Source organism: Pseudochaenichthys georgianus, chromosome 13 (assembly GCF_902827115.2).
Source record: "Pseudochaenichthys georgianus chromosome 13, fPseGeo1.2, whole genome shotgun sequence".
NCBI lineage: Eukaryota > Metazoa > Chordata > Actinopteri > Perciformes > Channichthyidae > Pseudochaenichthys > Pseudochaenichthys georgianus.
The window spans coordinates 34,117,018-34,143,227 of NC_047515.1; the positions used below are offsets into that span (position 1 = coordinate 34,117,018).

At 42.4% G+C, this 26,210-nt stretch overlaps 1 protein-coding gene across 1 annotated transcript in view; it reads right to left on the minus strand.

Annotated features, from left to right (window-relative positions):
* Positions 1 to 24,163, minus strand: part of blmh (bleomycin hydrolase) — a 42,190-nt gene extending 18,027 nt beyond the window's left edge. Inside the window, exons 1-6 of the mRNA XM_034097568.2 lie at positions 24,037 to 24,163; positions 13,002 to 13,199; positions 8,415 to 8,524; positions 6,568 to 6,709; positions 6,114 to 6,202; positions 5,941 to 6,033 (exon numbers count right to left, since the gene is read on the minus strand). Coding sequence (XP_033953459.1) covers positions 5,941 to 6,033; positions 6,114 to 6,202; positions 6,568 to 6,709; positions 8,415 to 8,524; positions 13,002 to 13,199; positions 24,037 to 24,070 — 666 coding nt within the window. The 5' untranslated portion in view covers positions 24,071 to 24,163. The remainder of the gene's footprint in view (positions 1 to 5,940; positions 6,034 to 6,113; positions 6,203 to 6,567; positions 6,710 to 8,414; positions 8,525 to 13,001; positions 13,200 to 24,036) is intronic.
* Positions 24,164 to 26,210: the final 2,047 nt, after the last annotated feature.

Sequence of the window (26,210 nt, forward strand, 5' to 3'; positions counted from 1 at the left end):
GTGTCTCTACTGAGACATGTCTCCATGCTTTAATGTTCAAAAAGCTCTTTATTTTTGTCTCATACTACCTCTTTTCACCCTCTGTCTGAAACCAGGGCCCAGTCTGCTCTGATTGGTTAGCTGGCCAGCTCTGTTGTGATTGGTCACCTTCTTATAGATGTTCTGTCCCTTTGCCCATCAAGTACAAGATGTTGGAGCGCTAGCCAATAGAAGTGGGGTGTTTCATTGTGATGTCACGGCAATAAACAAAGGAGTCCAATGGAGGCGTTTCAGGCGAGGGGGGGAGTTTTTGGGAGAGAAACTCCCTAGTCCACTTGGCAACTGGAAGGTCACCAGTTCAAGTCCCTGAAAGACCAAGTGCTACCGAGGTGTCCCTGAGCAAGGCACCGTTCCCTACACTGCTCCCCGGGTGCCGTACATAATGGCAGCCCACTGCTCCCAACACTAGGATGGGTCAAATGCAGAGAAACCGTTTTGTTACATAGCACCTGTACTATGTAATGACAATAATTTGAATCTTCTATGGAGAGATTTTAGTTATTGAGGCATAAACATGATTTAATTAGCATGTTGCAATAAATGCCTTTTAAAAACGGATGCACCTGCTGGAATGCCCTAATTACTATAAGAGGCACAGGAAACCGTTTAGGTGACGTAAGCTTGCACTATTTAGTTTAACAAAAAATATCTTAAAGAGCAAATTAGTTGGCTTTTGTCATCTTGTGTGTAACGAAAATGGTTCTATGTTCAGTGCAGCAATATGTTCACCCGTTTGACAGAATATCTTTAAAAAAAAAAAAAAAAAAAAAGGTATTGAGATCTACTGCAGGAATTAAATGGCAGATAATGTTTTTAAAATATGTTTCAGGTAGAATGAATGCCTCTTGTATTTTGTACATTAGGCATACGAATGTGATAACGAATTAAAATTCGCTATGCTTTTAGCAAAAATGATTTCAGACATAATTAGGGTCTGAAGCAGGAACTCAACCTGCCGATGCCAAAACATGCGCCTCATTGCTACACTGAGGTAAATCTATAACTATTGTCTAGAAGCTGGACTTGTCAGTGCAAACAAATGACACTTTCATGTTTTTGAAACATGCAACACATGTGGTTCGGCGTTGTATTCTAACAATTGGGGCAAAAAAATGCAAGAAATGCGAGTGGACGACTCTGCCCCTAACAATGACAAATCTGCAGCAACCCACCCACATCGAACAACAAATCAACCGAGTCAATAGCCGGCGGCGGCGACCCTCTTTAACTGCAGCAAGAAGGTTCCTCTGTGATCTGATGGCCGCCTCATAAATTAGACTTGTCTTGAGAATCACTCTCCGTGCGCTCAGAGCCAAAAACAGAGCCGCACGCGGTGTTTCTGATTCCATGACGCAATGGAGCATGGAAGGGGCTACAGTTGTGGTGTGAGGGATACCATCTGTGTGTGCACTGCTAACTACACGTGCACGTACAGTTACCAGCGAATGGCCCTTCATTTGTGTGCCTACTTGTCTATGTAAGTGAGAGTACAGGAGCAGGGACACTCACCAGATACAGCATCAAAGAAAAAGACTGCCTTTGAAACTTATCCTCCTCTGCCTCATTAGTGCAGCGTACGGATACTGTAATCGTAACTATAAAGACAAACGGTGCATGAGATTAGCTTGCTAGCCGAGTGTACGTGCAGCTTTAAAAAAGACTCAAGCTGCTATTGTAGAGGTTTTTAGGTAGATGTGATGTGCAATGAGCCTGACCAATGTTAACAAAGCGAATAGATTCTTTACACGCAAGGGAATCCATTTAAATCAAGCGCACCCTGGGTACAGTAAGTGGAAGCAGAGACGCTGACCCTGGTTGCCTGTCATGGGAGTGTGTGAGGGGCTGGCGTGATGAAGACCAGTGCACCCTCACAGCCGCTACGTACGGGGGGTGGACAGCATCATCTCAAAGCAAAACTGACATGCCACTCTGATCCCGAGAAACATATGTGCACACACTGATGCAAAGGCAGGTGAATATGTAGAGGAAACACTGGTTTCCCGCATGTACTGTAAGAGTAATACGCCCACACACACGCTCAGTAGAAGGGGTTATGGAACAGTTTTTACACTGACTTTGCCATTTCTTTATACAAGCAGTGTTTCCCCTATATACAAATAGTGGCGGCGCAGCGCCGCTGCTGAAATATGTGCGCCGCTGCTAGGGGGCATCGGCCAGGTACCCAAAAAAAAATATATACTTTTTATTTTTTATTAAAATAATAATAAGTGGCGCCCTTTTTCATTTTTGATTGTTTGTTATGTGGATTTGAAGTATTTGTGTTACTGTATGTGTTATTTTTGCTAAATCTTGAGACATTGCCACTGTATGTACTAGGCAGGGCCTAAGGCGCCAGATCTGGGGGGGAGCTGCGGTGGTAGCTCTGGGAGGAAGAGAGAGAGAGGGCGCACCGGTACAGGCGCTGTTGTTATTAGAATCTGGTGCTAGCTGCGCTAACGGATATAAAAAGTAGATGTTTCTACAACCAGGGTGGAGGAGAGCTCTCCTGTCAGACTGAGAGGCTCAGTGAGGTAAAGTTCTCTGAGTGTTTAGATAAGTTCATTTTACTTTTTAAGTTATCTCAGTGGGTCTCAAACGTTTTGACCACAAATTATGTGAACACATATTTCCAAGGCACTCCTTTATAATTATTAGGATAAATAAAAACATGTTTGAAATCATTCCAATGTATACTATAGGACAGTAAACCAAAAATATCGTTTACAGTTGGAGGGATACAAAAATATGCATGAATAAATAAATGTTACGGTAAAATAAGATATAAATGAACAACAAAAATACATTTATTTGTTATTGGCTATGGTAGGTTATTGGTTATGTTCACATACTCATTTGATTATTAAAATGTAAACCGATCTTTTTCATATGGGGGTTTTAAAGTTGTACCCCCTAGATCAGGTCTCTAGTAATTGTGTGCTCAAAGTGCCCCCGGACCCCCCTAGAGGAGGTGACGTCGACCCCCAAATTCAAACATGTTCATACAATACTGAATACATTTGAAGCCATTTTGACGTATTTTACCTATGTCAATACGTTTCTGTTTTTGTAGTGTATTTGTCTTTTGTAGAGATTGTTCATTTATTCTTTATATATAAAATCTCGCCTAGGGCAGCAAATTGGCTAGAACCGGCCCTGGTACTAGGCCTCAAGAGCCTTTCTTGTGCAGACACATAGAAACAAATTGGCGCACTTCGCACGCGCACACACTACAAAATTCCACGCGCTCCGCGCTCACATTATACTGGGCCCACGTGCCTTAGCACCGCTGCCATGACTCCATCCTAGGGGAAACACTGTACAAGTATGGTATATTTGTATCCGTTTATTTTTATCAATGATGTTATTCGTTATTTGTCGTATTAATTAAATTGTTATTTAGTTATAAAAGAAGAAATGAGCTTACAATTGATTATTTTATCTGACAAATTGTCAAAGATATTTGTTTCCAATGAAATGAATGCAAATCCCTGCGTTTTAGAACCTGTGATCAGGACAATTTTACTAAATAAATGATTGCCTAACCAATATGCAACTGTGATGCTTCTCGCCGCTGAACATTGACACTTTAATGTGCTTTTGAAAATACAATTCAAAACATGCTCTCCCTATCTATAGCACAGTAACTACTTGGAAGCTCTACATCAAAAGCATGGCAAGGTTAAATATAATCCCTGAATTTCTATTTAATTTGATTTATGAATTCAAGAATATGGATTATTTTTAAATAATGGGATTTGATGGATGTCAAATGTAACTTGTTGTACTGACCGACTTTTAAATCTGGCTCGTTCTTCTTACAACAGCGGCTCCTCCATCAGCAGCGGCCGTGACAGAGCGGTGTTTCGCAAAACAAACCGCTTCCAGGTGGACAAACAAACACACCGACGACCCTCCGCCACCGCCACCCTGTCGTGCAGTGTGGTGGGAGCAGTCTTAACTGTTGCATAACATATGTGTGTTAGTGTGTGTGTGGTGGCGCAGTGAGATACAGGCGACTGTTTAAACAAGCAACCAGCCAGAAGCACAATGCACTCAAACAGCTGACAACAAAGGCTGCATCCGGGGAGCAGCGTTGTGTGTGCGACCCACTCAATGGGAGGCTGATTGACTGACTGGCCGCTCATACAGTCACTCAGACACACACACACACACACACACACACACACACACACACACACAGGAAGCGTAAATAATGCCTTTTATGCACACACACTGTGTTACACTGTAACCTGTCCCAGCCACAAAAACACACTGTAGGCACATTTCCCCGCACGCATGGACATACATCAAACATGTTACGTTGCCGTGGTGTGAAATACTTTGTGCACGTTTATTATTATTTAGGATGTGAATTTTATCTTTGCTGTCCAGCGTCAGATGCTCTGTGTTAGAGTGTTCCATAAACAAGATCGCTATCTTCAACCTCCCACATTTGGGGCGGTGTGCAGGTGATTTCTTTACTTTTAATTGTTGCATGGTCCTGATATGACATGTGCACACACACACATTTGCATTAAGACTATTAAGTCATACTACACTGCAGACAGAGTCAGGTATTTTGCAAGTTCTCTTAAGGGGAAACAGAATTATTTTTGAAGGCCTTGGAAGCAAGACAATTAACGGACCTGAATGGCACCACATGTTTTGTTTTTGTGAAATGAATCGGAATACAAGAAAACACTGTATTACTGAAGTGCTGCATCAGATCTGACAAGTTGCTGGAATGTCTTTCCACTTGTTTCTCAATTAATTAAGCAGTCTGATATTAAACATGAATGATACAGTATGGGTATTAAAAAATTACTCTATTTAAATAAGCGATTGTTAAAGCTTCATATTTAAAAAGAAAACTGTACCCCACCTAATTTTAGGGGGTAAAGACATCATATTGACCAAAGCATCACGAGGTTACAATTTGTTGCAGCTCATATAATGTATTAACAGTTTTAACTTGAATCTGTCAACCCTACACCAGGATTAACTCGAACCCTGATTACATTCAGTTCATTTCAGGTATCACTTTTAACGTGCTCAGTTATGTCTTAATGGACAGCGCCCTCTTCTGGTAGAAATAGGAAAGTGTTACAGACCGTTTGTTATGTTTCTCTTTTAAAATCAGATGTTTATATTCAGTGTATTATTATAATTCTGTTCTCATTCCTTTGAGGGGCATTGCAACTGATGATAATGATAACAATTATATAAATAAAAACATATATATTCATAATCACAGTAATACGAATAGCTCTATATGGTGTCAAACTCAATTTCACCATGGGCCACATCAGCATTAACGTTGCACTCAAAGGGCCGGTTGTAACTTTAAGACTATATCAATATACATATATATAAAAAATGGTATTATATTACATTATTGCCTCTGCATTGGATTATTATCGGATAGGGTAATAACTTCATAATTAACTACGTCTGAGAGCAGAAGTCTAGGGCAAATCATTTCAAATAATTGCAAGTCTCTTCAGTGCGCATGTCACAAAATGAGATGCATTGTGGGACACGTAGTTTATGGACATCGTGCTTCTGTAAAGTGGCATGAAACCGTATAATAAACATATTATATTTTTTGCAAGCTCTTGCGGGCCAAATAAAATGAAGTTGGGGGCCGGATTTGGCCCACGGGCCTTGAGTTTGACACTCTTGCTCTATAGTGTATTGCCATATATCGTGATATTTTCTGAGACGGTAATCTCGTAAAGTCCCAACCCTAACCTAAAACGATTCTAGAGGAACTACATTTAGTCCCTAGCTCCTCCAGACAGACACAGGCTATGTAACAGAGTTCCTTTAACACATGCTAATGGTTGCCTGGAGTGTAAAGGCACTATAATCTATTCTATAGGATCTCTCACTCAGTCTCACCTCTTCAATCATGGTGTCCAAGGCCTCAGAGAGCTCAGCTTTAGTAGCGTCACTGGCCACCATGTTCCTCAGTCTTAGGCTGTATTCCCTCAGCTGGAACACAAAACAACAGTCAGCACATTCTCACAGATTGATCGTGATTGGTTTGAACTGAAGGAAGTGTGTAAACGCACCTTATGGTTAAGGATGTCATTCATTCTGCGTGAAGCCTCGGAGCTGTGAGACTCGGGAAAGGATTTCTTTGGGATGACTCCATACTTTTCTGAAGACAGGACGAAACAGCATTCAAAAAGGGTCAAAACTAAATGTGGGGACACTTTTGTTTTGTAGCAAGAAATGTTGAGGAAGATGAGACAATGAAACTGAAACGAAGCAATAAACATGTTTTTATATAAATCTCTGGTCCCTTGACGATTAAAGGATTTGAAGTAATCGAGAAAAGGACACACATTCAGACTTCTGCCTAAAAAGTAAGGAGTCTCCACTTGTTTACCATAATATATTGACAAAAGTGACCTTGCTTTAATTGCGACCTGTGTTTATTTGTCAAAACATGCAGCCACAACTGGCAAATAAAATGTTTTTGGCGTTTAATAAGGGTTAACCTTTAATAAAAGTCGTACAAACCGATGAGGTTGACCAGCATGTCCCACTGTCCTCCGTCATTGGTTGGATTGGAGAGCAGGAACTGGACCAGACGTCCGTCGACGGGCTCCTTCCTCTGCGCTGTCTCCACACAGGCCTGCAGGAAGTAGTAGCAACGCTCAATCTGGAAGAGAAAACAAACAGAAAAAACACAAGAAACAGAGAAAATGTTAAGGGCTGAACAAATTAGACTTGAGTTAGGCTTGAGTCACAAAACGTAGTACTTGAGACCAAACTAACTGTAAGAAATCAACCTCATAATTTAAGATACAAACCAAACACATTTAAGCATCAAGTTATTACCTACAGAGCAACAGAACATAAGTAAAACGGTATCAGGCTTGAACATATTATTATAAGTTCTATAATTTGTAAAAGAACAATAAACATATTTCGTAGTAGCAATGTTAAATATGTAGCAAAACGAGCAAACGGAAAGGCAAAACATGGTGACCAAACAGAGAAATGTGTGGTTTTCAATGTAATACTGTGAGTTTACCAATACGTAAAGCATACACTTAAGTTAGGCTTAAGACACAAAACAGTACTTCAGACTCAACCAACTGTAAAACATCAACCTCCGAAGAAAATCAACAAGATCGTGTCAGGCAGGCTTTGCACTCAGCCGTCATTATTATTATTAGATAAATAATTTATAAAAGAACATTAACTAACCCAGCTTTCTGGTAATTTCATTGTTCAGTATTCAGAGGCCTGAAAGACCCGCTCATAGAGAGTGAACTACACATCTGATGTAATTTAATAATCTATGGCTGACAGCAGGGGGGATATTCTTAGAGCTCCACATTCACTGTATCCTTGTTTAGAGCTACTATTGGATGTCAGTGTCAGCTGGCACATGTTACAAAGATAGGTGTATTCATGGTGCATGGAACAAACAACTGTCTACACATGTGGGAGAAAAACAGAGACAGACAAAAGTAAAAACATTTGGCGGCTGTCACTGTGACGTCAAACCTGGAAGGGCACTGACTATAACCACGCAAAAGAGGGATTTACAGAAGTTGGACAATGACTTTATACACTGCTGCATAATAATCCACACATGCATACACTATGTCCTGACCGCAAAACAACACAAAGAAACACTTCCACACAGGATGAACTCTTATGTGCCGTTTACACGAGAACGCAAACGGTTGTATCCGCTACTTTTCTCTTTCGTATAGCCCGTTCGGCCACACGGAAAGACAAACGATAACGGGTCCCAAGGTGGATAGATCTGCAACCAGAATGCTCGGGGGGGGGCAAACGGCTCAGTGTGTACGCCCTATACGATCATTTCCTGATAACGATGAAGCCATAGCCCCACCTCTCCCCACCTCTGCTGCTCACTGCTGTAGCATGTTCAGTAGCAGTAGCTACTGCTACTCACCATGCTACAGATGTTAGTGCAAAATCTACAGCTCCTCTACCACAACCATCAGCAACAAGTGGACATGGAGAACTACATGTTGCTAAATCCACCGCGGAGAATAAACAGAAGGGCAACCATGGCAACCATGCTCGGGGGTCTTCTTCGCTGCTTTTGGTGTATTTTGTGGCAAAAGTACAGCGCTACTTACAGGCCCGGCATATGTACGACAGCATCTCCAGCGCTTTCGAGCGGTCTCGTGTGAACGGAATACTTTTTTGATATCGTATTCGGTTCCTTTGCGTTTCGTATGCGTTTTGCGTGTAAGTGGGGTCTTAGTGTATACAACAGTAAGATTGGAAAACGTGCAATAAATCTACAGTTGACAGATATCAGATACACAGTGCATCCATCAGCCCATTGAGGAACAGAGAACAGTTGGTGAGGGTCTTACCTTGTCCCAGAAAAAGAGATACGACTGACTAAACTCAAACTCCTCTATGTTGAACTTCTTCATGAAGGGAAGTCGCATGACGTTGAGGCACGAGAAGATCCAACATCTCCCTGGAAACAGAGAAAATGACATTGAGACACGAAGATGCGCAGATTAGTGAGGACTTAAAGTATTAATTTGTTTAGGTACAGGAATCAGAAATGCTGTTTGGCCTGTGTGTTTCACCTAACTTTCATTATTTATATAGTTGGCAGTGTGTTTGATTCCTTGATTGAACAACAACTTGATTTGTAACTGACAAAGAATGTGTAATTTTAAAGTGTATAAATGATAGCATAGTCACTGTGTAACATGCATGAGATGCAAATCTTGATAAATAGACAAAGATAAGATAAGATAAGACTTTATTCATCCCGAAGGAAATTGTTGTGCCAGAGTAACAGTAACAGTAACAAAATACAACAAACACAATAAACACAGCAGAAAAAGAGCAATCAAACGTCCACCGACAACATGAAACATAGAAACATAGATGGTCACACAATCAATGCAATCATTATTAGCAGTATTCAGTAGTTTTCAGTAGTTAGTAGTGCAAAAATTAAAACGTAGTGGCAGTTACGTAATTGCACATTATCATAGCATTATTAATAATAATACTAATAATAATAATAATAATAAAATATAATATTGCACATAGTTATATATAGCTGTGAGTGTAATTGCAAGGATGTTAATTATATAGATGTATTGCACATAGTGTTGGTGTGGAAGTTCTCAGTGCCCTTTACTTAGGGGTGAAGAGTTAAAAAGTTTGATGGCCACTGGGAGGAAAGACCTCCTGTGGCGCTGTGTGGTGGTTATCGGTGATCTCAGTCTGTGGCTGAAAGTGCTCCGGTAGGAAACCAGTGTGGCATGCAGGGGGTGAGACCCATTGTCCAGAATGCCGAGGAGTTTCCTCAGCATTCTCCCCTCCGACACCACTGCCAACGACTCCTGGTCCACTCCCAGGACAGAGCCTGCTCTCCTGATGAGCTTGTTGAGTCTGTTGGCATCAGCTGTCTTCACCCTGCTGCCCCAACACACCACAGCAAAGAAGATCACACTGGAGACCACCGAGTCATAAAACATCTGCAACATAGTGCTGCAGACGTTGAAGGACCTGAGTCTCCTGAGGAAATACAGGCGACTCTGGCCCTTCTTATATAGGGCGTCAGTGTTTTTACTCCAGTCCAGTTTATTGTCTATGTGGACACCCAGGAACTTGTAGCTGTCCACAATGTCCACATCCATGCCCACGATGGTAATTGGGCTTGGGGCGGTACTCCGCTTCCTGAAGTCAACCACTAGCTCCTTGGTTTTTGTGACGTTGAGCTGCAGATGGTTCTGACCGCACCACTCCACAAAACTGAAGAAGTTGGATTGACCAGTTTAAAGAAAGTTTCATGAACTAAAACTGATAGTCTGCATTGTATCATGGTTGGCATGGACTCTATTCAGGATTCTCAAGTTGCATTTATTCATATGTTTTTAAGGCAAGACTTTAAAGTGCAACATTGCAGCCTTTTTTGATAACAATTAAGAAAAAATTAAGCATGCATATCCACTAATTTTAACAGATAATCGCAGTTTAGGAATAGTTATATAAAGAATATATATCATTTAGGGCTGTAACGATATATCGAATATCGCGGTAAATACATGTATCGTATGGAAGCCCATTTCCGCCACTTGAAAAAAATAAAATCCCCATGAAAAGTCATAATGAGATAAAAAAGTCGAAATTATGAGATAAAAAGTCATAATTATGAGATAAGAAAGTCGAAATAATGAGATAGAAAGTCATAATTATGAGATAAGAAAGTCGAAATAATGAGATAAAAAGTCATAATGAGATAAGAAGTGCGCATGCGCTGCAGTGGCGCTGTCTTTAAAAGGTCCCTTCATCACCTTGCTGCTTTCCACCATGCAAACAGCATCTATCTAGTCCTAAATAAGCTATAAACTGCATTGTTGTAGTGTAGCTGCAATATAGGCTATATTTAACATCTAACATTTACAAAAGTCACCTGTAATAGTTACCTTATTTAGGACTAGAAGCTAGGGATGTGCATCTCCATCACTGAGGCCGATGCGATGCGCATCTCGATACGTTGCCACGATACGATACATTTGAAACACCAGGTGATACGATACGATTCACCCCTGTTGCGATACAGTTCGATACGATTTGATTCAATATTATGCGATTCGGTGCGATACGATTCAACACAATGCAAAAATAATGATACTTCAATTTGGTACGACAGAGGATTTTTGTTTTATTCCTTATATGCAGCAAATCATACATTAACAAAAAAGTGCTTTACATATTTGGTACTGCACATCCCATCATGCCGTTTATTTTTTTAACTTTAAAAGCTCTCCAGAGTAGGCTACAGTACAATTGTATAACACCTCACAGTTAAACAATGTAAGGATGCATTGCTCATGATTAACAATGTGCAAATAACAGCTACCATAGTGCAATGCCCATACAGCTGCCAGCCTGATGTGCTTAACACTCATTCATAGGCTGACTCACCAGTGAGCAGAAAGCAGTGGGTCCTATAGGAACAATAAAGAATACAAATAACCTTTCACAAACAGGTATTTCATAACTGCTTACAGTAAGGAAGACATTTAAATTATTATTGACCGTCACATGCTGCTGTAAACTAAACACCACTCTCTCTGACAGAACACCTCACTGAGTGATTGAACTCATATGTCTAACTTTAAGGTTTCTCTTTTCAGCCGCAGACCCCATGTCGCCTCTTTATGTGCGTCGCTAAGTTCCTCGTACTACTTGTGTACTTTAAAGCGGCTCGGCATCGTTTACAATTTGCGAGCGATTTTTCAAGTTGACTGTAGTATATACCATCAGGACGTTACTGATGGGGTGCGGCTGCGGAGTGATACTGTGTGTATGCAAGCCCGCATCTAGGACGGATCTATGTATCATGGCTGTAGACCTGTTGAGTAATAAAGATACCTCATACAAAGGTCTACGGATACCTTATTACTCTCCATGACCTGCGGTCAACTATAAAGCATAAAGGACTATTACACCGTCTTTCTTGAACAATCCGAAGTGTTGCCAAACGTTTGATTTGTAGGTATTTTTCGGTGCGCTGTGTTTCTCTTTCTCCTCAACTTCCGTGTGTGTTGATAACTGAGACTCTCGGCCTCGGGCGAAGCAAATATCCAAATCAAAGATCGTCTCTGCTGAGCGTTGACAGGATGAGGGGATTTTATATGAATGAATCGGTTTTTTACCGATGCAAAGACGCTACGCAATCGATGCATCGCGAGTTCAACCCGGTTCAACCCAAACTGTAGCCGATGTGCACTCTTTCAACCGGTGCACTCGCATCTTGAACGTTTATGCCGATGCACCGATGCGAATCGGTGAATCTAAACATCTCTACTAGATGCCGTTTACATGGTGGAGAGCAGCAAGGTGATGAAGGGACCTTTGAAGACAGCGCCACTGCAGCGCATGCGCACTTCTTATCTCATAATTATGACTTTTTATCTCATTATTTCGACTTTCTTATCTCATGACTTTTTATCTCATTATGACTTTTTATCTCATAATTTCGACTTCCTTATCTCATAATTATGACTTTTTATCTCATTATTATGACTTTCTTATCTCATAATGACTTTTTATCTCATTATTACGACTTTCTTATCTCATAATGACTTTTTATCTCATTATTATGACTTTCTTATCTCATTATGACTTTTTATCTCATAATGACTTTTTATCTCATTATTATGACTTTCTTATCTCATAATGACTTTTTATCTCATTATGACATTTTATCTCATTATTATGACTTTCTTATCTCATAATGACTTTTTATCTCATTATTACGACTTTCTTATCTCATAATTATGACTTTTTATCTCATTATGACATTTTATCTCATTATTTCGACTTTCTTATCTCATAATGACTTTTTATCTCATTATGACTTTTTATCTCATAATTTCGACTTTTTATCTCATTATTATGACTTTCTTATCTCATAATTATGACTTTTTTATCTCATAATTATGACTTTTTATCTCATTATTATGACTTTCTTATCTCATAATTATGACTTTTCATGGGGATTTTATTTTTTTCAAGTGGCGGAAATGGGCTTCCATACGCGATAAATATCGTACTGTGGAGATTTTAAAATTGCGATATTATCGTACCGTGAGTTTTTGGTATCGTTACATCCCTAATATCATTTGAGAAAAGTTGTGCAGCTTGTCCTCCAATCAGTATTATTCAGGTTTGCTACAGTATGGCACTGGAATTTGATCATTTCTAAATCTAAAGTGTTCACTATTTACTTCAGAAATACCATCACTTTTAGTACATGTGTGATGGTTCACATTTGTTTGTGCTGCCTTTCGATGCATTGTTTAATAGGCAAATTCACCAACTAAATGATGTGTGTGTGATGAGCTAACAGCTAAACACATCCATTCAGACCCACATATGGATGCATTTTGTTTCATAGTAATAATGACTGTATTATGTCCTACCTGAGCTTTTCTGGTTGGTGATGGGCTTGCCCTCTGTGGATATAGTGTGCTGGAAGATGTGCACAGTATCCTGGACGGTCTGCCGTTGCAGACAGACCTCCAGCGGGTCGACGCAGGTCGACACATTCTGGGCCAACAGGTAGCGCGGCTCGGCCCGCAGCCGCTTCAGGAAGGAGGCGACTTTCTCCTGACTCAGACCTGCAGGAGCGAGAAGGTCACATGAAGTTCATTTGTAACAGGAAGGCTTTTACAGATACATTAGGCGCATTCACACTGCGGTACTTTTCCCACAAAGGTTCATGCGAACTTAGTTCATGATCGCGTTCACACCAAAAAGAGCCGGTACTAAAATTAGTTCATGCGAACCTTTTTACCCCCTCGAAAGTCCCTGCTAGAGAGCAGGAACTTTCGAGCGGCTCTTTTGTGAGAAAAGAGTTATATTTCTGATTGGCTGGGTGGATTGCAAACCACGCCCCGTAAAACTCCCAAAAAGTTTTGTGAAGCCGCCATTTTATTATCCTCGCATCAGCATTATTAGCATTAGCCCAGCGCAGAAACGCAGAGAGACTAACTTATGGCAACACAAAATAAAACATGGGAGCGGTGGAGATGGGGAGGTGTCGGCGTTCTGGCGATTTACTCGGAAGGCTTCAGTAGAAGCTGCTGGGACTCCCAGCAACTTCTACTGAAGTCCCCAACTCCGGGGACTTCCGGCCGGGACTTTGGGCGGCAGTATACGCCGTGAAGTGGTTTGCGGCCTGCCAGTAAACCCAAAGCAGAAGAAGAAGAAGAAATTACGTCAGCGGCTTCATTTAACTAATCCACCCCCAGGGACTTTTTCCGGTGTGAACGCGATCTGTACTTAGTTCATGCGAACTAAAGAGTTTGCATGAACCAAGTTTGCATGAACCTTTGTGGGAAAAGTACCGCAGTGTGAATGCGCCTATTGGGACAGATAACTATAGATTACTACAAGCAGGAACTACCTACTTTCCCAATTACCATGAGTCATCCGTGCACTTTAGGTATACACTTCTCTCTTTAGATCTGATTTACGAGCACTTACGCACTTAAACGTCACAATAATGCCAGATCAATAGTCATAAAATAAAAGCACATCATTTATTGAATACTACAGCTGTCTTGTGCTACAGTTCTGTCTCTTTCCACCATCTAGAGTTTTTAGTGGACAATAGCCTATAAGCATATTGAGCACCCTCCTGATTAGACCTCTGATGAGAAACGAAGGACGCTAGGCATAGTGCAAAACACAAGCCAAACAAGGTAGTTATCAAATATGCTTTCTAGTTTCTCTTAAAGCAGCCTTAAGGAGCTAAGAGCTGATCTGAGCTCAGTGGTATCCCTTGTCTGGCTCCATCTGTGAGACGAACACACTGGAAAGCCTCTCTAGTCCCGGGTAGGATGGGTGCACACACACTTTGAGAGGGTAATAGTGCAGAGCAATTAACCGTTGAAAGAGACATTGCCTAGTCATGCATGAGGCCGACTGCTCGACCCCTCTCTCTCAGCTGCATTCTGGTTATTTTCCATCGACACAAATTCAATGACCACCGCAGATTAGGAGAGTGTCAAGCTTCATACCATGGGGGCCCGTGTCATAACAGGGTTTTTGCTAGTGGCACAACAGCTGAATTTTTGGACACTGATTTGTATGGAAAGGGTTCAAATGAGATGCTTATTTAACACTATGATAGGTGTACTGCAGGGTTTCCCAAACATAGACTATACTTGGGCGGGCCGCCCAGGTATATTAACGGCCGCCCAAGTATATTTCTCGACCCATTTAGTTTGTTTTTTTCATTCGTCCGTGACCACGACGCCATCTGCGATCGATTAACTTGTGGACAATGATCCCTCGCTCTATGCCTCCTGTACCCAGTCCCGGACTGGCCATCGGGAGGACTGGGGGGTTTCCCAATGGCCTGGCCTGTTAAGTGGCCTGCCTCACACAGGGTGACTGGCTGTCTACATGATGTGGCCTGCCGACATGGCCACTGAGGGAGGGAGACAGGAGGGGAGGGAGACAGGTGAGACTGGTTCAGGAGCCCAGACACACACAACTATAAATGAAAAATAAATAAATAAACAAGTTTCAGTGTTTTTTTCATATTGGAAATGGGATGTAATTGGTTATGGCCATTGATGTATACAGTTCTGTTTCATATAGGTGTTTCCATAGATCTAGTCTCTTTCCCCTCAAAATGCACCAGATTGATGCATTTAAATCCAATATTTAAAAACAAATCTTACCGGGGGAGCATGCCCCTGGACCCCCCTAGAGGATTTGAGGTCCACCCCCACTTAAAATTACATTGATAGGTTCCTAAATACATTTACCATTTATTTTATTTTTTTAAATAGTAACCCATGTCCATATGTTTATTTGTGGTAGTATATTTAAACTATAGGGCTATCACTATGGGCCCTGCCTGTACCTGTTCACTATGCCATGGCGTGAAGGGTCTGCTAACAAGCGACCAACGGAAAGGTTAATGTTAATGTTGTTGTCACCTCAAAACACTGTGCTGGTAAGTAACACATTCAAGGTGAAATAAGAGAGGTGTCTTAGGCTGCGGCCACACGAGGACGAATTCGGTCGTTTGCGTTACTGTTTAGTGTCATATAGACCGTTCGGCCACACGAGGACGACCGAATACGGCACTAAACGACTGAGGAAACGATAACGGGTCCCAAGGTGGATAGAAAGGCAAACGTAACTCTCTGGGGGGGTCAAACGGCTCCGTGTGTACGCCCTATCCGAACATTTTCAGATCACTGATAGTGATTGCGCAATAGCCCCGCCTCTCCCCACCTCTTCTGCTCACCTCCGCTTACCCCGCGCCATTGCTGACGTGTTTCGCCACCAACAACAACAACAATGGCGGATCGCAGAGTTGCTATCGTGCTCCGGACGCTATTGACCATGCTACAGTTGTTTGTGCAACATCTACAGCAATAATGATAAGGCAATAGCCCCGCCTCTACCCACCTCTGCTGCTCACCCCCACGTCAAAGTAAACTGCACCCTGAATTCAGATTATTTATCTTTCTCTCGCGAGTGAAGTCTAATCTGACAGGACGGAGACACGCAGCTCTGCTCACCTGCAGCTCCTCCCGCTGCAGCAAAACACACACTTCAAGTCAGATCATCACCCTTAGCTATTTTAATTACCTCTCAAACTCCCTAAACTAGTTATAAATATGTTTATTTTTACTGTCGGCCGGGTCACTGATTACTGGATGAGCTGCTGCATGAGACAGACACTGACGCTGTCCGAAGAGAGGGAGGAAAAAGAGAGGCTCCGTGTATTTTATTATTATAATATATAGAGTCTGTTATAAAAAGGTTCGATGAAAAAACTAGGAATTAAATAAGATGGCTAGAGTCACCAAAAATGTATCCTTAGGTGCTTTTATTAACACCAACATGCTTTAAAAACACAAAGTAACAAGGATTGTACAGGAAGAAATCAAAACCCTCCTATATACATACAGGTCGAGGACACATAACTGGTACCTCTCTGCTCTACAGCCACAGTCAGACTCCCCCAAAACACTTGTGGCCAGGGTTTTATACATGTTAAGCCCCTCCCCATAGGACAATCCACTATTTATACCCCTAACCAATGTCATTCTAATCTACAAACACATTCACAATGCAAGACAAATTACCCAAACACACCACATCAAAATAGGTCAACATATTATCTCTTTGACCACAGAAGCCCCAAACAATAACATTGTTATACTTGCAAGAAAAGTGCCACCCGCGCCCATGCACTACATGGTATGCTCCAATTGCGCACAGGTGTTCCCACTGATTGCGCCTCTACCTAAGGCCGCTTCTTTCTGTGGCTCTGTTTGGCCTTCACAACCTTGAAGGAGAGGGTAAGCAGGTTACTTGCAAAAAGACTTCCAATGAATTAGTTTTGAACAAACAATGACTTGGGTTTTATTTTATCAAATGTGTGTAACCCTCAGTGCGCCTTTTACCATGCCCCTATGCCAACTGTGATGAAGGCTTCTTCTTCACATTACCACCCTCCTCTCCTACATCAACGATGTTTGGCAGCCTTGACAGGTAGTCTGCGGTGACGTTTTCCTTGCCTGCTTTGTGCCACACACAGAACTTGAATGGTTGTAGTTCAAGATACCATCTAGTCACCCTGGCGTTCCGGTCCTTCATGGTCTGAATCCACGTCAAGGCTCTATGGTCCGTCTGTAGGTCGAATTCCCTCCCGAGTAGGTAGTACCTTAGGCTGTCCAATGCCCACTTGATTGCCAGACACTCCTTCTCGATGGTGGAGTACCGGGTTTCACGGGGCAGAAGTTTCCTGCTGAGATACAACACTGGACGTTCCTCTCCTGGTTCTCCCTGAGCCAGCACTGCACCGATGCCCACTCCAGAGGCATCCACCTGAACCAGGAAGCGTCTTTTGAAGTCAGGACTCTGCAGTACCGGAGACGAGCACAGTTTTTTCTTCAACTCCTGGAAAGCCCTTTCACACTCCTCATTCCATTCCACAGGATTCCGAGCAGCCTTGCACGTGAGGTTGGTCAATGGAACTGCTAGAGTGGCAAACTGAGGAATGAAACGTCGATACCATCCAACCAGGCCAAGAAAGGACCGTACTTGTTTCTTGGTACGAGGTCTCGGACTGTTCAGGACGGCCTCAACTTTGTCCACCTGTGGCCTGACTTCACCGTTCCCCAGCTGATACCCAAGGTAACGAGTCTCCTGCTTAGCCCACTCACATTTCTGTAGATTGAGTGTGAGTCCTGCGGCATGGATTGCACCTAGGACCCGACGAAGGTGATCGAGATGTTCCTCCCAGGTCCTGCTGTAAATGACCACGTCATCCAGGTAGGCAGCACTGCAGTCCTCGCACCCCAGAAGAACTTTGTCCATTAACCTCTGGAAGGTTGCTGGCGCACCATGTAGACCAAACGGCATCACAGTAAACTGGAAGAGGCCTAGTGGGCTTCTGAACGCGGTGAGGTGCCGGGACTGGCTTTCCAAGGGGACCTGCCAATACCCCTTGCAGAGGTCCAAGGTAGTGATGTAGTTGGCTCGACCAATCCTCTCCAGCAGGTCCTCAATCCGGGGCATTGGGTAGGCATCAAAGAAGGAGATGGCATTCAGCTTCCTGAAGTCAATGCAAATGCGGAGAGAGCCATCCTTCTTGGGTACAATGACAATAGGGCTACTACACTCACTGGTTGATGGTTCAATTACTCCCAGCTCGAGCATCAAGCGGATTTCTTCCTTCAACGCCTCCACTAAACGTTCCGGTACTCTGTAGCATGCCTGCCGAACTGTGTTCTGCCCCGGTTTTACTCGGATTACATGCTGCAACACACCTGTCCGGCCTGGTTTCTGTGTGAACAAGTGGGGAAGGGTATCAAAAATAACTTGCAAGTCAACTGGCTTCTTACCATCCAGGTGGGAGAGATCGACCTTCGCTGGCTGCTGATTCCAGGCACCAACTACCCCTTCGGAGTCATCCTCTTCAACCACCCTGCGGGCCAGTAGTGAGGTGATGGGAGGAGGGCTGCTTCTTTCCTCCCATGCTTTAAGGAGATTGACATGATAAGTCTGCTTTTTTTTTCTTTTCTCCGGGTGCAAGATCTCATAAGTCGTAGGCCCCATCTTCCTTAACACTTCAAACGGTCCCTGCCATTTGGCCAGTAGCTTGCTAGAGGAAGAAGGCAAGAGTAACAAAATCTTTTGACCTGGTTTGAACTCACGGTTGCGTGCTTGCTGGTCGTACCATCGTTTTTGAGTCTTCTGGGCATCCATTAGATTGAGCCTGGCCTCCTCTCGGTACTGATCCAACCTGTCCCTGATCTGGAGGACATACTGCAAAATACCCTGCCCTTCTGCCTTTTTGTCTGTTACCTTTTCCTCCCAGTTACGTTTCAACAGATCCAAGGGCCCTTGGACTGGCCAGCCGTAGAGTAGCTCGAACGGGGAAAATCCGGTGGACGCTTGAGGCACTTCCCTGTAGGCAAAGAGTAGAAAGGGTAACCACTTATCCCAGTCTTTTCCAGTATCAGATACGAACTTCTTTAGCATCCTCTTGAGGGTTTGGTTAAACCTTTCAACAAGTCCGTCAGTCTCTGGGTGGTAAGGAGTCGTCTTGATAGCTTTTATCCCCAACTCCTTATGCAGTTGACCCATCAGGCGTGATGTGAAGTTGGTTCCCTGGTCCGTCAGAATTTCCTCAGGGATTCCTACACGAGAAAACAGCTGAACAAGAGCACTGATCAACTTTGGGGTGGTTATAGACCGGAGAGGAAAAGCTTCAGGAAACCGAGTAGCATAGTCACATACCACAAGAATGTACTGGTATCCTGTTGAGCTTTTTTCCAGGGGCCCCACAATGTCCATGGCAATCCGCCTGAATGGGGTTGTTATCACCGGCATGGTTTGGAGGGGTGCTCGGTTTGATTTGCGGAGAGGACAAGTTTTCTGACACTCTGGGCATGTTTTACAATATTTCTGCACATCAGTGTACATTGAAGGCCAAAAGAACCTAGAGGCAAGTCTGAGATAAGTCTTATAGTGACCTAGATGTCCTGCCCATGGAAGTGTGTGTGCAAGGTGTAGTACTAGGGATCTACAGCTACCTGGCACAACTAATCTCCTGCCGTCTTGCTCTTCCCCCTCATAAAGCAGGTCATTGTGGAGAAAGTATGCTGCACCACCTACTAGAGCGGTTTGATTGGCGGAGTTTAACACCTTGGTTAGCAAAGACTTTAACAAGGGATCAGACTGTTGCAACATGGTCATATTCTCTGGTATTTCCCACTTTACATTTGACAAAGCATTGCCAGGCATTTCACCAGGTACAGGTGACCAAGCGTGTTTCTCTAAACGCCGTTGCCGACGTGTTTTCCTTGGTGCTTTTGTTCCAGCACTGCACAGACTACCACATAAGTCTGGCAGAGGCTGGACACCAGGATTTGCTTGGGCTTTTGCCTGTGATCGTGTCACTACGAAACAAGAAACATGCATGTTCTGTCCTGACAAGGGTTCACAGACATGTTTAGTACTGCTAAGGAGATCATATAGAATAGGCAAATCCCTCCCCAACAGCATCTCAACAGGTAAACTTTCAATTACCCCCACGTTTAACAGATACCTTTGGCCTTCTACATCAACTGTAAGCTCTACCTGTGGTTCTGGCTTGCAATCACCATGTACACATAACACATCTGTCTGCTGGCTGTAGTCAATAGCACAAGGCACACAACTTTTCCTAATGAATGACATGGAGCTTCCAGAGTCAAGGAGAGCAGTTATCATTTTACCATTAACTTTTACCGGGATCACTTTACACCCTCCTTCCCTGTCTTGACAGTCAATCTCCTCACCCTTTCTGGGCACATAACACAGTCCTGTCAGTTTTGGCTTCTTCAGGGGGCAATCTGACGCTTTGTGTCCCTGCTGCTGACAATGATAACATACAAAAGGTTTAGTCCCTGACTGAGCAGAGGGTCCCCTGTCATATGCCCCCCGGTTACCTTGACCAACCTTTGGAAAGTTGTCCCTCTGGTGGTTCCAGTCCCTGGTTTCATCCCGCGTTGGTCGTGATGTCGCCCCCTTTCTGGCGTTCAGGAACTGCATGGCCAACTTGGATGCTATAAGACCATCCTCCGGTTCATGTTCTTTTACCCACGTACGAGTATCTGGAGGAAGCACCTGCAGCAGCTGCTCCAGGATGATAGTCTCCCCCATCTGTTCTTTACTCTTCTGCTCCGGTCGCATCCAGCGACGATAGAGCCCTTTCAACCGGTGGTATGATTCTGTCGGTGTCTCCCCCGGTGGCGATGAGGTGGCCCGGAACCGCTGACGATAGGTCTCTGGAGAGATGTCAAATTTGACCAACAGCGCCTCCCTCAGATCTGGGTAGCAGTTGGACATGTCTTCATCCATCGCGGTGTAGGCTTCCAGGGCTTTGCCAGTTAGCAAAGGGACAAGTCGACAGGCCCATTCCTCCCTTGGCCACTGCCATGTCTTTGCCATGCGTTCGAAGCGTAGAAGGTAATTTTCAATGTCTTCACCATTTTGATAAACTGGCATTTTTGGCTCCTTACGATGAACTGCCGCTACACCCCCAGAAGGATTACCAAATCTGTGAGGAGAAGACATCAATGAAGGCCCAACGTCAACGTGTGGACCCCCCCGGTAGCGATGTACAGGCTGCTGGGAGGCCTCAACTGAGACCCGCAGGCCCCTGAGCTCCTCCTGTAAGATATCATCTCTCCTCTGCTGAGCCGCTATGAAGTCCCTGACAATATTTACAATGTCAACGGTTGAGGAACCCACTCCTGGAGATGGCCCAGGTTGCCGCTGCTGGATTTTCGGTTTTGCACCTTGGGTTTCAACACTAAATGATAGTCCTTCTTCCTCTGACGTCACAGCTGTGTCCCATTCCTCATCCTTCTTCAAAAAAAGTTTTCGCTCAGAGCGTAGTCCAGTTTGTGTTTTAACAACACGTCCCTTTTTGCGACTGGCCATCCCACTTCTGACACCATATGTTATAAAAAGGTTCGATGAAAAAACTAGGAATTAAATAAGATGGCTAGAGTCACCAAAAATGTATCCTTAGGTGCTTTTATTAACACCAACATGCTTTAAAAACACAAAGTAACAAGGATTGTACAGGAAGAAATCAAAAACCTCATATATACATACAGGTCGAGGACACATAACTGGTACCTCTCTGCTCTACAGCCACAGTCAGACTCCCCCAAAACACTTGTGGCCAGGGTTTTATACATGTTAAGCCCCTCCCCATAGGATAATCCACTATTTATACCCCTAACCAATGTCATTCTAATCTACAAACACATTCACAATGCAAGACAAATTACCCAAACACACCACATCAAAATAGGTCAACATATTATCTCTTTGACCACAGAAGCCCCAAACAATAACATTGTTATACTTGCAAGAAAAGTGCCACCCGCGCCCATGCACTACATGGTATGCTCCAATTGCGCACAGGTGTTCTCACTGATTGCGCCTCTACCTAAGGCCGCTTCTTTCTGTGGCTCTGTTTGGCCTTCACAACCTTGAAGGAGAGGGTAAGCAGGTTACTTGCAAAAAGACTTCCAATGAATTAGTTTTGAACAAACAATGACTTGGGTTTTATTTTATCAAATGTGTGTAACCCTCAGTGCGCCTTTTACCATGCCCCTATGCCAACTGTGATGAAGGCTTCTTCTTCACAGAGTCGTTATTCATTTGTTTTAAAGCTCAATAAATAACAAAGAAGACCTTTGACCGGCACTTTTATAATTTTGTCCGGAAGATTTAAACTTTAATACACGTTGACTGGCGAAAAACTCTGCCCGGTTCCCTCGGCCCCCACCGCGGAGAATAAACAGAAGGGCAACCATGACAACCATGCTTCTTCGCTGCTTTTGTGGAGGAAGTTACAGCGCCACGTACAGGCTCCTGCATATGTACTGCAGCTTCTCCAGCGGTTGGAGCAAAACGGAGCGGTCTCGTGTGGACAGACACTATCCGGATAACTATTGCGTGTGGAAGCTTGTTTGCGATTGCGTTTGCGTTAATCCTATGCGTTTAGCCGTTTTCGTCCTCGTGTGGCCGCAGCCTTAAAGAACAGATTCCAAAAAGCCAAAGGGTGAGGAAGTCAGTTGGTCTGGATGTTTTTCATCAAGTGGAGGCATGAATGCTGAGAACATACATCACAGTAGTTTTCTATGGAGGGGCCGACCCCAGGCAGCCGGGGTGACTTGCACATTTACACATCAATGGTTATACAACAGGCTTTATATATTAGCTAAACACTTTATTATGCCCATCACTGCTACATGTGCAACTGCAGTTGGCATCAAGCCAAACGGTGGAGGCTCAGTAAACATCCACAATAATTGACTAAAACAGTCCAAAAATCTGCATATTATCAAAATATCAAGGTCCTGCATTTTAATCGACACTTTAAAATATTGGAAGAAAGATAAAGAAACATTGAGTTTACAGAAAAGCACACTTAGGTAATAAAGGTCTTAGAAATAACTGTCTGACCTTTGCTTACGTGAAACAAACAGTTGTGAAAGCTGAGGTTAAGTAGCGAAATCTAAACAATCAAAAATCAATCTGAAGCAGTGATAAAGTATTCAGGAATGGTTAAATATCTTATATAATAACAACAAACTGCCAAATAATCTGTTTGTGTTAACCCACTCATGGTTGTAGTTACTTAAATATAATGTTGGATGGTTAAATATATACCAAGTAATCATATTTGTAAAGTTTTTCCCAAGTATTGTGTGCCAAAATCTGAATTTATAAAGTAACCAGTAAATAAATCTGTAAAATAAATGTAGTGGAGTAAAACGTACAACATTAACTTCTAAAATGTAATAGAGTAGAAGTATAAAGTAGTATACAATGAATATACTGTGGTAAAGTACAAGTAGCTCAAATGTATATTTAAGTAGAGAACTTGAGTAAATGTACATCGTTAGTTACCACAAATGTACTTCGTTAGTAACCACCACACTGATCTTAAATCATTGTTGGAATATAAAGAATAATTATATAGGTGAAGCTTTTATTTTAAAGTGCCATCTAACGAAAACCAGATTAAAAATGAACTGATAGGCCTTAAATACTTTGACAGTTTCTGGTATTACCAAATCAGATGCATGACTGGCTAGCCACACAAGCTAACACCTCTGGATCCTGAAAATGAATCCAGATTTGAACTAATACATTATTGTGGGTTAGCTGTGTGTGTCTCCTGTTTAGATGTCAGTACTTTGTTGATAGAGTATCGGAATGAACGGACACACCTAGTGAAGTAACCGACTGTAAATCTATGCTAACAGACTGGCAATGCTAGCGTGTTGAATGCTAACTTAGCACATTAGCTTCCTCAGCTGTCATCCTCTAGCTGTCAAATACAGACTGCACTCGGGCATATAATAAACGAACCACCGGGGCTGAAACAGCAGAAAGTAGCACTCGACCTACCAGTTTCCATGTTTTCGTGGAGCTTGGGAAGCATTGTCTGTTTTTCTGAAAAGTCACCGGCTCTTTGTTTATCTCCTTCACCGAAAGTCAGTCGGTGACGGTGTGAATAAAGGGTGCGCTCGTTTGGGCACACGCAGCCGGTGTTTGACGTGGCGGATGGGCGGAGTTATTGGAAGAAGGGACCGCACCAAAATCAACGCCAAATTAAAATAAAAAACAACTTATACAGAAAATAATGTATTTAATGATTGTATTATGTATATTACACTTATATTATTGTGTAACCTGTTATTATTTTTTACTTTACAAATTGAAACTCAGACATAAGATTCAATACAAGTAATATTTATTTCCACATGTATATTTTCCACATGTATATCTTATTTTTAACTTTGTAACTTTTTAATGCTATTTTATTTCTATTTCAAAAATAGTTTGGAATGTTTATTTCTAGTGTCTTAATTTCTCTTATTGCCTTATGCTGCTGCAACGCAAACATTTCCCAAATTGGGATCAATAAAGTACTTCATCTTTCTTTATTACAGTGCAGACGCTTTTCTGCTTGCTCCTGCCTCTGCTTACTTTTTATGCTGATTTTCCTATTCTTATTCTCTGAAAACTTCGAGCAGCGGCTCCTGGACATTAACTTATCACTGGGACAGTTCATCTTCGGAAATAGATGGAGGGTTTCAGTTAGTGATGGCGAGATGAAGCCTTATGAAGCTTTGAAGCTTTCCAGCCAATTGGTTCGCAAAATGGTTAATCTGAGGCTTTATCATGGGCTTCATTTGAACACAAACCCCCCTGTTGGTCAAAGTGTGTACAACTGGCAGATTGGACATCTCAACAGTGTGCTCTATCTCATACCGAGTTCCCAATGAGTAAAGCCTTAAAATAACTCTAAACAACGAACATTAAATCAAATTTTCATGTTAACAATATTGTTTGTATTCCAGTTGAATGATTGTGATTGAAAAGCCTAAGGAGGCTGGTAAACATTGCAAAGAGGGATTTGTATTCCTTAATAATATTCGTAAACTTAACCATGTTGTAGCCTGAGAAATGCTAAATCATATCAAAGAATACATTTATTAACTACATTATCTCATTTAGCTGTAGCTAAAAATGACGTATTGACCAGTCGTTGAACCAGGAACCCTGCGGTCGTGAGTCAACTGCTTTCCAGCTGAGCCACAGCACACACACTGAATTAATCTGAAAACACTGCACGCTATTTATTCCTGTATTTATTCATTTATTTGTTCATTGATGTTTTTATTTATGCTTTTATTTATGCTTTTATTTATTTATACTTAAAACATGTTCCAACCTCTATATAAGTGAGGGTCTGAGGAGCTCTCTTAATTCCATCGTGTCACCGGGCCCGGGTACAGGAGGGGTAATATGGTTCTTATTATACATCCATGGGTAATATGAGCGTTGTGGTTCAACCGATCTAAAGCACTTTCTGCTTCCAGCAAATCGGTTCATCTGAGGCTTCATCATGGGCTTCATGTGCACACAAGACCCCCTGTTGGTGAACAGGTGTAAAACAGCCAAATATTATTTGTAATCTTTGACATACTAAAAATACTGGAAATAATGATACAAAAGTGTAAAATGTATTTGTAATCCTGTATTAACAGAATGTTGCACCAGTAAGTGTTTTAAAATGACTGTATATAATAATAATAATAATAATAATAATAAAAACAATGTATCAATACAGTATCTTGTTGTTATATCTATACATAAATAAATGTAAATGGCTGCTGCCTTCTATAAAGACAAAAGAAGCAATATATGTTCGAAAACTGGAAAAGAAGAAGGGTTTAACTTTCCAGAGGGCAGTGAATATGCTTGTGTGACTTTGCAGAGGGCAGTGAAAATGCTTGTGATTCATGGAACAATTGTATTGGTTTTTGTTTAAAAACAATATTTTTTCCACAGTTTTCGGGCTTAGACGATGTATTTTCTTGACACAACTTATCCTGCCTTTGAAAATACCCTTTCACACGGGACTGAGGAAGCAGGGGTGCACAAAAAAGTGGATAAACAGGTTTGGATAAACATGTTTTTGTGTCTGCCAGTAGTTCAGAGGGTCCTCCAAGCCTCCGATATTTGGTTTGGACAGTTGCGTCAGCTGTGCATTCTTGGTCTTCCTGGACATCTTC